This window comes from Gossypium hirsutum, chromosome D09, assembly GCF_007990345.1.
Source record: "Gossypium hirsutum isolate 1008001.06 chromosome D09, Gossypium_hirsutum_v2.1, whole genome shotgun sequence".
In the NCBI taxonomy this organism is placed as follows: Eukaryota; Viridiplantae; Streptophyta; class Magnoliopsida; order Malvales; family Malvaceae; genus Gossypium; species Gossypium hirsutum.
The window spans coordinates 5,639,879-5,651,938 of record NC_053445.1 but is presented as its reverse complement, the minus strand read 5'-3'; the positions used below and the strand labels follow the sequence as shown (position 1 = coordinate 5,651,938).

The following is a 12,060-nucleotide window of genomic DNA, read 5'->3' as shown; positions in this document are numbered from 1 at the left end:
TAGGTACAAAGAATATTCAAAGAATGTGTGAATTTAAGAATTATTATTTGTACAATACGATTATGAATGAAATGAAAGAATGAATTGGAAGAAAATCTCTAAAAGAATGAAAGAATAATTATTCATATGAAAAGAGTAAAAGAATATTTTCTCAAAATGCAAAAATGTATTTTATTAAAATAATGACGTTCAGACATGAGCCTATTTCACAAAGGGATTCTTATCACTTCTAGGCTAAAAGTAACAAGTGTGTTCTGAACATTACTCTAAGTAAGCTCTAAAACTACAGGAATTTCTTTCGCAGTCCAATTATTTAAAACACTCCCAGGTTTATAAGGACGGATATCTAACAAGGTCCCCTTTTCAGTTGTGTCCTCATATACGGCATTGATGTGAACACTTCCCAACATTGTGCATAGGCTTCTCTCTTCTATAATTTTCTCACAGAACTCCATCTCTTTATTGTCCATCATGCCTTGAACCAAAGCCCTGAATTCCACGCACTCTTGGATCTCATGCCCCTTCTCATGATAGAACTCACAATAGTTCATTGTCTTTCCGTGGCCTCCTCCTAAATCCGAAATGACTAATCCCCTTCTTGCCATCTCCTTCTAGACCCAATTCAATAGAGTTTTTTCTTCTACAATGTCTATCTTGATTCTTCTCCTAATATCTTAACTCATCATGTTTACCCTATTATCAATATGATTGGGTAGCGGATTAGATGAGTCATTGAACTTGACAATACCCATATTGATGAGCCTTTCAACTAGCTTTTTGAAAGCGGTGCAGTTTTCTATCGAATGCCCCATGATTCCTACATGGTATTCGCACTGGGCATTTGTGTCGTACCTTTTAGGAAATGGGGGCTGCATTGGTTTCAAGTAGAAAGGCGATACTATATGTGCTTCGAACATGTTTTGATATAGCTCTCTATACATCATTAGTATAGGCGTTTTCTGTATTTGTCCTCGTGTAAGATTCTTGCCTTGAAAGGCCCTGATGGCTAGCGGTTACTATTTTTGGCTGGCCTACAGTAATTGGTTTTGTGTATCCCCTGTTATACATGCTTGCGTTATTCACTTCACTCTTCCTATTCCCCGGAGCCTTTAAAGTATTGAGTTGGAAACTCCACTCTTGCCTTTTCTGTTTGTAACGATCTTCAAATTGCTTTGGGAACTCCACTCTCACCTATTTTGTTTTAGCTAGATCATCATGGACCACAGGATTGGTTAGATTGTCTCTCATATTGGAATTTGAGCCTGTCGGGTAATTCATTAGTGTCGAGGTACCGGTCTAGTATTGGGGTCTAATGTTAACAGACACCTTTTGTGGATACCCATTTGGTTGTGTCTGGATGCTTGTTGGTGTAAAGCCTGGAGAAGAAGCAGGGTCTTCACTATCATCCCTAAAGTGGACCACCCGATTTTTTCCTTTTTCTAACCCTTTATCCAATAACTGGGTTAACAGGCTTATCATACTTCTTTGGAACTCTAACATCTGATCCCTCATATCTTGTTAAAATTTGGTTAATTGCTCTTGCATCTGTATTTGACTTTGCTCTAATCTCTCCAACATTTGGTCCGTTCCTTTTACTCAGGTACAGTAATGATGTTTGGTTGGTAGGTTTTTGTTGATTTCCAGATCAACTGAAATAATTTTAATCAATTAGGATCTTTTGGTGGACTTTAATGTATATGATGTAATGTAATGCAAATGCATGCAATGAATGCAAAAAAGAGACGTTGATTCTGATTCAATTCTATTAGAATAACTTTACTAGAAAACAAATCTCTTTACATAGAGCGGATATATATACGGCTTTTCCCTCACACTCCAGGTGAAGACATTGATCCTTTTCTTCATCCGGATGTTAAGATAAATCTAGTGAATTTTCCAATGATTGTCTATACTAGCTCTTTTTTGCTTGATTTGGGCCGCGACTCATCACTCACTCGTCCTCGTGATGCTTGTTAGCTTATTTAAAAAATGTTGGGATGCTGACGACTCTCGAATAATCTTTGTCAACTTGAATCCTCAGGAAACGAAAAAAAGTCGTGTACTCCTCCGTTAGGCTATCATCCTTCTCTTGTTGTGTTTTCTCGGAACATATTCGGCCAGTCGTATTATTTTCCACTTTATCAAAAAATTCATTTTCCATGACAAGCTCTCTATTTAGCAATTGAACGTGAATCAACACCTCTTTTCTATGATGAAAATGCAATGCAATCATAACCAGAACAAAACGAAACAAGTTAGTGCCAAGAAAAAGCAAGCAAGAAATAAATAGAGCACCTATTCGAGTGACCACTAGCGGTTTGGCGTAGTCTTACCTAGGGTAGGCTCTTATGGTTCACTATATGTGGTTTGGTTCTAAAGTAAAGGTACCTGAACCAGCAGATTCCTTGATCCTCACCCATTATAGCCTCATATGGGCTGAGTTCAGTTCAGGGGAATACATTTCCCTATGGCTGCACGGAGATGAAAATCTCACGAAGACATAGGTACGGATGTATCTCGAAAGTGATCCACTATCCTGCACGAAGGTGAAGACCTCACGAAGGAATAGCTTCTCACTCCCACTTAAGAAGGGTAAAATTGACCAACTTATGTAATGCAAAATGCAGATATACATTAACAAAATTGGATCAACCAAGCAAACGCACTATGATTAACCATGAAAATAATGGATGAAATGCAAAAAGGGAAATTGTGAATTGAGAACAAAATTTGATTTTTCGACAAAAAGACAAAAATTAATCAATTTGTGGCTTGACTCTCAAAACCAGTCCTCAGCAGAGTCGCCAAGCTGTCGAAACCACTTTTTGAAAATAAAAAATAGTGTCGACTTAAAAAAATGAAAATTGGAGTCGCCACCGATCTTTTAATGAGGTGTGATCGGATCACCTTAAAAATGATTTTGGTTTACGAGTTTCAGTAAAAATGGGTTCGGGAGTTAGTTACTTACAAGGAAGGATCAGCACCCTCGTAACGCCCAAAATTGGTACCAAATTGATTATTTAATGTCTTAAAGTCGAATGTTGAAAATTCGAAGAGATTAAAAATGATTTCCCCTTTTTATTAATGCCATATTTTAAAATAATTCTTGGATAGATTTGAACGAATGTATAAAAGGCCTTCTCACCCCGGGGCAACCAAATATCGTATCCCGTAAGTTAGGAAGCAATGTTGGATTTCCCGAGTATAAGATAACCTTTAAAAATTTTTATTGAAACTTTGTGTATTTGAAAACTAAAATGTTTGGTTGTTTTAGTTCGACGAGGAAATCAAAACCCCGTAAGTTAGGGTACGATTTCTCGAAGTTCCAAAGATCGAGTATTGCATTATTTTGGAAACTTTTGAATAAAATGATTTCAATGTTTAAATGAAATGAAATTTTTGACAAATAAAACACAATGGGATGACAATGTATAACTCGAAAGCCAAAATAACAATAATCTCACATCACATGTAAATATTAACACCAATATTTAAAAGTTAATGACCTAAAAGCCTATCACAAATAAAATGTAACTATTTTAAAATAGCTAAAAAAAAGAGAAAAGAAATTTGAAATTTTCAATGTATATACACAAAATTACATATATAAAAATTTAAAAAGAAGTAATTAATGTGAAGACTTGAAACAGTTTAAAAATAGAATTAAATATGAATATTATATGGAATAATAATATCTAAATGAATTTTAAAGTGAATATTGTATAAGAAGAAATCCAAAACGCATAAAATATATATATTAATTTAAATAAATATTACATATGGATTGAAAAATTTCATATAATAATATATGTATAATAGTATGTATAAAAAGTTGATATAAACCAAGTATATAATAGAGTAGGGTTTTGAAAGAAATAAAATATATGAAATAGATAAGATATATAATAATATGAAATCGATGATATATTTTGTGTATATATATATGTATAATAAAAATAGTTTAATACAAATTATATATATGAATAAAAAATATTATGTAAGAGTATTATTGTATTAATCTTTAAAGCAAAGAAATATATAAGTGAAATTAAAAATGTATTATAAAATAAAACCGTAAAAAATGTATAAATTATATTGAAATTGCAACAAGAATGCATAAGATAATACATGATAAATTTAAATAAAAAATACATGATACACCTAAAATAATGTTAATGATAAATTTAGAATAATAATATATTATAATATTGATAATAAACTTAAAAATATATTAAACTTAAACATAAAAAGAAAGTTAGATTTAAAAATAAATATATCTAAAAATAATAGAAAAATGGATTTTAAACAGAATAAAAATCAAGTACATTAAATTAAATAAGTATGGATTAAATTAAACTCAAAATTGAATTAAAAGGAAAAAACGAAAATAAAACAAAATGAAGGGCCCAATTGAAAGGCACGAATAACTCAGAGGGACTGGATGGGGAAATATTCTCGCCCTCTGAAACGCGCCATTTCATCAGGACTGAATCAGAAACCGAATAAAATTTACAGTATCAGTTGAAAAAATGAAAACAACTAAATTAAAATAAATAAAAATGCGGCGGGACCAGAGGTGCAAATTACCCATCAATAAAAAACACGTGGATCCTTCCTTCAGGTTGGGTCACCGCGCGGGTCATGGCCTTATACGGCACCGTTTTGAGGCCACTGAAACAGGCCTTAAATGACGCTATTTCATACCTAATATAAAATCAACAATTTTTTTAAAAAAACTACTTTCTGTCATTCTTTAAAAAAAACTATTATCCCCTTTTTCCTCTACTAGGGTTTTTGAACCCATTCCCACGCCGCTGAAAGCTCCGCCGATCTTTGACCTTACAACCCTCGCTTGAGCTTCAATTACGACGAAGCGAACAAGGATCCAATCGATGCTGACACTAAGGTAAACCCTCGCCCTTTTTTGTGTTTCTTTTCTTAAACAGTAAGCAAGCATCAACGAAAAAAAAACTAAGGAGAATAGCAAAGAAATTAAATGAAAAAAAAGGAAATATAGATCACTTTCAAAAATTGTGATTGATTTTTTACTGCTTTTTTAAATTTCCTATCCTTTTTTTTACAGATTATTCAGCCTTATATACCCGATAAAAACAAAAAATAAAATTACAAGAAAGAAAAATCTCATTTTCTGTTATTCTCATTTTTCATTTGCTAGCTCTTTTTTTGTTATTGCCTTTCCTTGCTATCCTTGTTGGTTTCGTTTGTTTTGCAGGTACAGCCAGCTGGAGGCGCGTGGAGGCGTTGCGCGCGTAGGGAACAACGGCAGCTGCTGGTCTGCTGCTAGGGTTTTCTGGTCTTTCTTTTGCTATTGGTTTTGGGCTAGGGGTTTTGGGCTGCTATTGGACAATTATTAATTTTTATATTTGGTTTCTTTTTTAATTTGGTTAATATTGGGCCAGGCCAAAATTGGCCTATTACAGTTGCGCCTCTTTGCTCGTTGTCGTGTAACAAAAATGGAGCAAAGACTTAAAAAGGGACAATTTTGCCTAGTCATGCCGAGTCTTCACCTCTCTTAGTGCTTCTCTTCTTCAAGTAGCCTAATTCCAGCCCACTGCATCTTGTTGCTTCAATCCACTCTACTGTAACTTTATATACGGCTCATAGCTTCAATCTACCCTGTTGCGATTTCAAAGGGGATGAGATTTGTGGTTTTAGTCTGCTCCACTGCAACTTCAAGGAAATAAGACTGGTGGCTTCAATCTGCTTCACTGTAACTTCAGAAAGATAATATTTGTCTCTTCAACCTGCCTCACTGCAACGTCGGGGGGATAAGTTTTGTGGCTTTAATCTGCTCCATTGCAACTTCAGGGAGATAAGATCTGCCATGATAACTTCAAACCATCTCACTGTGATGCTAGGGAAATAAGATTCGCTGCCTTCAGCTTTAATCTGTTCCACTGCAACGCCAAGGAAATAAGATTCTCTGCCTTCAACTTTAATCTACTGCAACACCAAGGAAATAAGATTAGTTGCCTTCAACTTTAATCTGTTCCACTGCAATGCCAAGGAAATAAGATTCGCTGTCTTCAGCTTTAATCTGTTCCACTGCAACGCCAAGGAATTGAGATTCACTGCCTTCAGCTTTAATCTACTGCGACGCAAGGGAAATAAGATTCGCTACCTTCAGCTTTAATCTGTTCCACTGCAACTCCAAGGAAATGAGATTCGCTGCCTTTAGCTTTAATCTACTGCGACGCGAGGGAAATAAGATTCGCTGCCTTCAGCTTTAATCTGTTCCACTGCAACACTAAGGAAATGAGATTCGCTGCCTTCAGCTTTAATCTACTGTGACGCTAGGGAAATAAGATTTGCTGCCTTCGGCTTTAATCTGTTCCACTGCAACACTAAGGAAATGAGATTCGCTGCCTTCAGCTTTAATCAACTGCGACGCTAGGGAAATAAGATTTGTTGCCTTCAGCTTTAATCCGTTCCACCGCAATGCCAAGGAAATGAGATTCGCTGCCTTCAGCTTTAATCTACTGCGACACCAGGGAAATAAGATTTGCTGCCTTCAGCTTTAATCTACTGCGATGCCAGGGAAATAAAATTTGCTGCCTTTAGCTTTACAACCCTCGCTTGAGCTTCGATTGCGACGAAGTGAATAAAGATCCAATCGGCGCCGACACTAAGGTAAACCCTCTCCCTTTTTGTGTTTCTTTTCTGAAACAGTAAGCAACCATCAACAAAAAAAAACTAAGGAAAATAACAAAGAAATTAAATGAAAAAAAGAAATTTAGATCACTTTCGAAAATTGTGATTGATTTTTTACTGCTTTTTTTTAATTTCCTCCCCCTTTTTTACAGATTATTCGGCCTTATATAGCTGATAAAAACAAAAAATAAAATTACAAGAAAGAAAAATCTCATTTTCTGTTATTCTCCTTTTTCATTTGCTAGATCTTTTTTTGTTATTGCCTTTCCTTGCTGTCCTTGTTGGTTTCGTTTGTTTTGCAGGTACAGCTAGCTAAAGGAGCGTGGAGGCGTTGCGCGCATGGGGAACGACGACGGCTGTTGGTCTCTGCTAGGGTTTTCTAGTCTTTCTTTTGCTATTGGTTTTGGGCTAGTTGTAATTGGGCTAGGGGTTTGGGGCTGCTGTTTGATCTTGGGTTAATTGGGCCATTGTAACTCTGGACTGTTATTGGACAATTATTAATTTTTATATTTGGTTTCTTTTTTTAATTTAGTTAATATTGGGCCAGGCCAAAATTAGCCTATTACAATGTGCTTACATTATTAAATATGTAATATTTGGAGTTTTATTTGTTTATCATTTATAAAGTGTAATTTAATAATAATTAAATGGCTATTTTATAACTTTTTATAATTTACAGACTAAAAAGTTGTAATTTTGTAAACTCTATAATAGTTTATCCATAATATATTCACTTGTTGCCGACCAAATCGTGATGGCCGACTACAGTCCCAAACATTAAAAATGATGAACTATAAAATATGAGTACCTTTGTTTGTCCTATAAATTATATATCATGGTCACATTTCTTTTTCTTTTTTTGAAAATGCGTTGTAACATGTGCGGTATATTATCCTTTTTTTAGGAAATATGCAGTATATTATTATATATATGTAATAGTCAGAGTTTCATTTGTTTTTTGTATTTATAAGGTGTAATTTATATAATATGTTAAATAAAAATGTATACTAATGTGAGTTCCTGTAGAGGGATAAAGGTGACAGGAAGTTGTATCGCTACCTTGCTTGAAAAGAATGTCGTCTTCACTTGCCAGGGTTTTGATGACGCCTTTTATTGCTTTTGAGTTTGGATATCAGGTCTGTGGAATCTCACTTACATTTTATAAGTTGAGAGATTGTTTCATGAATTATAGATAGTTGAGGTGAATTCTTGATGTATGTATTGATTGCATTTTGTTGCTTTGATTCACCCTTAATTTACTTATATGTTATTTATCTGAGTTGGTTTGAAAGAAGCACAAAATTCAAGGAAGCAGCCAGCGATGATGTCTTAATATTTTGATCAAATTCCAGAATTTATGTCTTCTAAAGCAACCGGATAAACAGTTTTATTAAACATTGCAATTCATTCCATCATATATATAAAACCAGAGATGGTTCACAAACAAATTATCAGAGCATGATAAACAATATCTAATCAACAAGCGCATGGACTTTAAACATCACAAGTTTTAGTTTTGCCTCCAATATGCATTTCACGGTTCATGAGTTGTAACAAAGAGATCATCCGAAGAGGAATTCCCAAGGATGTATGGCGAGAAAGGAACTCTTCACACACTTCCTTCATTGTTGGTCGGGACTTCGTTTGTGGATTTAAGCAAGCGAATGCTAGTGTAGCAACATGAACAAGATTTTGTGTAACTAGTTGGCTTGTTGGAAGTGGTAAACGGTTGTCTAACACATCAACCAGCTTCATGTTCACCAAAGAAGTTGGTGATGACAACCATGATAACACTTCTTCAGGATGCTTTCCCATTAATGTTTCCAGTGCTACCACTCCAAAACTGTAAACATCGCATTTTTCGGTGACAATCATTGTATAAGCAAGTTCTACATACACAAATTAGTAAGAAGAAATTCAATTATATGTTCAGAGAAAAGGTCAGTAAATCAAGTAAAAAAGAAAACGCCACCTGGAGCTACGTAGCCACAAGTTCCGACAATAATGGTCTGATTGGATGAATCAAGATCCAACATTCTAGCTGTTCCAAAGTCGGCCACAAATGCCTCAAAACTTGAGTTTAAAAGAACATTGTTACTTGATATGTCTCGATGAACTATCGGAGGGCAGCAATCATGGTGCAAGTAAGACAAAGCATGTGCTATGCCTTTGATGATCTCTACTCTTCTCGTCCAATCCATTTCCACAGCATTCACTTCATCCCTTAGGTTGCAGAACAAACTCCCTTTTTCCATGTATTCATAGATCAAAAACATGGATCGTCGGTGTAGACAAAACCCGTGAAGCTTCACAATGTTTCGATGTCGTATTTCTGATAGAAACTTGATCTCGTTCCTGAAACTCCTGTCAAAAGTTGGATTTTCGGCTTCTAAATGATGAAGTTTCTTCAAAGCAACTACTTTACCACAAGGGAGTTTTGCTTTGTAAACACTACCATAACCACCAACTCCAATACAGTATCGGAAGTCGAAATCCTCTGTTGCTGCAACGATATCCTCGTATGCTATCTTTCCATCATAGTCCCATATGGAACACAAATCCCCATTCTTGGTTGGCTGTACGCTGACATGGTTATTCTTGAGCTTAAACCGTGAACATAGCAAACATCCTAAAATGGAGAATGTGAATAAGATCGCAATAGGGAGGAATATTTTGATATAGTAAGGAATTCTGCTGCTGTTGGCCTTTTCGGTTACTGGAGTAGGACACATATAGGGTGATAAATCACTATTGCCTTCAAATGGATCGGGAAAAATCTTTTCACAACCATTTCCAGCGTCGACAATGTAGAGATGAGTAGCAGACAAGATAGGGATAGGACCTGAGAGTTGGTTGAAGCTAAGGTTTAGATTTGATAGATCAAAAAGCTTGCCAATTTCTTTTGGGATAGAACCTTTTAATAGATTAGAACCAAGGCTTAAGTCCAGCATCTTTGATAAACTACCAATACAAGAAGGGATTGAACCGGTCAATTTGTTTTGGGAGAGGTCCAAAAAAGTTAAATTTGCTAGATTACAAATTTCTTGGGGAATAGGACCTTTTAATAGATTAGAACCAAGGCTTAAGTCCAGCATCTTTGATAAACTACCAATACAAGAAGGGATTGAACCGGTCAATTTGTTTTGGGAGAGGTCCAAAAAGTTAAATTTGCTAGATTACAAATTTCTTGGGGAATAGGACCTTTTAATAGATTAGAACCAAGGCTTAAGTCCAGCATCTTTGATAAACTACCAACACAAGAAGGGATTGAACCAGTCAATTTGTTTTGGGAGAGGTACAAGATAGTCAAATTTGCTAGATTACAAATTTCTTGGGGAATAGAACCTTGAAGTTGGTTATTATCAAGGTACAAAATTTCCAAATTGGTTAATTGGTACAGAGTAATTGGTATTGAATCGACAAGTCTACTGTTGTAGAGATCCAAACAAGTCAAATTTCTCAAATATCCAATTTCGAATGGGATAGATCCATTGATTTGGTTCCCCAAAGGATCAGAGATTGGAGACTGGTTAATTGACCCAAAGCAGAAGGGATTGGACCAACAATTCTATTGTTGGAGAGACTCAAATAAGTCAAATTTCTCAAATATCCAATTTCTAATGGGATAGATCCATTGATTTGGTTCCCCGAAAGGATCAGAGATTGGAGACTGGTTAATTGACCCAAAGCAGAAGGGATTGGACCAACAATTCCACATTGACTTAAGTTTAAAGTCACAAGGTTCTCTAGATTCCCCAATTGTGGAGGGATGGAACCATTAATATTATCATTATAGGAAATGTCGAGGAATTCTAATTGGGTCAGCTTCCCTAGAGAAGGAGGTAACTCACCAGATAAACCACAATAAGACAAGTCAAGGTACTTCAATGCTGATAGATCACCTATCTGATGCGGGATTTTTCCTCTAAGTTGATGATCACTAAGATTAAGAAGGACAAGATTTGGAAATGAAGAGAAATTCAGTTTCCCAAATCTATCTCCAACCTCAATGTTGGGCGCATCAGATAAGTTAATTTGGGTGATGCTTTCAGCAGTGTTGCAGGTTATACCAGGCCACTGGCAACGTTGTGAAGTATTGCTGCTATGGTTACTCCACCACCTGCTTTCTAGCAGAGCTATGGCTTCGGACTCCAATGGCGATGGATATGCTGCTGTCACAGTTGTAGCAAAAGAAAGGATGGTAGCCCACAGTACCCCTAGAATAACAGAAATGGTTAAGGATGAGGCCATTGTTTAATCTGGTAAGGATTTAGTGGTAGCATATATGTTATGGTTTCCAAACTGAGGAATTTAAAGGAACTCATCAAAGGATTCAAGGCCTTGTTGCAATAGTTGTAGGGGCCAGTTGTCGTCGTTGCTTCAGTCCTTGTCATGGAACTTAATTCATCACGCGCAATGCTTTCTTTTTCATGGAAATTTCTATGTTGTTAGTATCAATAATGCGAATACTATATTATAGGATTGAATCTTTGCTCTTCCTATGGTCCATATTTCTTGATAATTATGATACCTCCTGATTTTAATTTTCATCAACGCATGTTTCTCGATATTTTAATTTCTCACTGAAAATTCATACATAATTTAACTTTAAAAAATATTTTTTATACAAGTTTAAGTTAAAAAAATTATTTTATAAACATAAATATGCATGCGTGTTTGGGATGATTATGAATAAAAATTTCTAAAATCATATTATAAGTCCTAAAAAATTACATTATATTTTTTTAATATTTTATAAAGTTATGACAAGAATTATATTATTTAAATCCTAAAAAGTTTCTAAAGTTATAGCCAAAAGTATATTATAAAAATAATTTATGTTTTATAAAAAGTGTACTACATACTTATTTATAAAAAAGTTATGGTCAAAAAATTTAAATATAACTTACTTATGTGTCCATACTATATGTTATAGAAAATAATATACTTACTTATAAATCATTTTCTTGTTATTTTTATTAGTAATCGTATTATCGATTATTTTCTTGGACTAACATATTAAATATGATGATTTTATTTTAATTTTTGTTATTTGTTTAGAAATTTTTAATTTTACTGATTATTTATTATAGTAATTAATATTTTTTTTAAAATATATTAAGTACCTATGTAATTATAAATTATAATTTACAATTTGTACTACGAAATATGATATAGAAAATTACGATCTAATTTTGTAATTATAAATCTTTTGTAATTACTATTTAATAATTACACTTTTATCCGATTATTATTTGTTGTCGAAACAAATCTTTGCAATTGCTTGGAAAAAAATAAGCTTAATTAGAATCCGAAACTGCATGATTTTGAAAATATTTCCTTTCTCATTGAATCAAAAGTTTCATGCAAAAAAACATGGGAAATTCA

General features: G+C 34.4%; 1 protein-coding gene across 1 annotated transcript; it reads right to left on the bottom strand.

Annotated features, from left to right (window-relative positions):
• Positions 1-8,057: 8,057 nt before the first annotated feature.
• Positions 8,058-11,138, bottom strand: LOC107890428 (probable leucine-rich repeat receptor-like protein kinase At1g35710). Its single transcript, XM_016814840.2, is given in 4 exon segments — positions 8,058-8,561; positions 8,645-9,835; positions 9,838-10,194; positions 10,197-11,138. Coding segments are annotated over 4 exon segments (2,670 nt in total). The 5' UTR covers positions 10,924-11,138; the 3' UTR covers positions 8,058-8,166.
• Between the last annotated feature and the right edge of the window lie 922 nt (positions 11,139-12,060).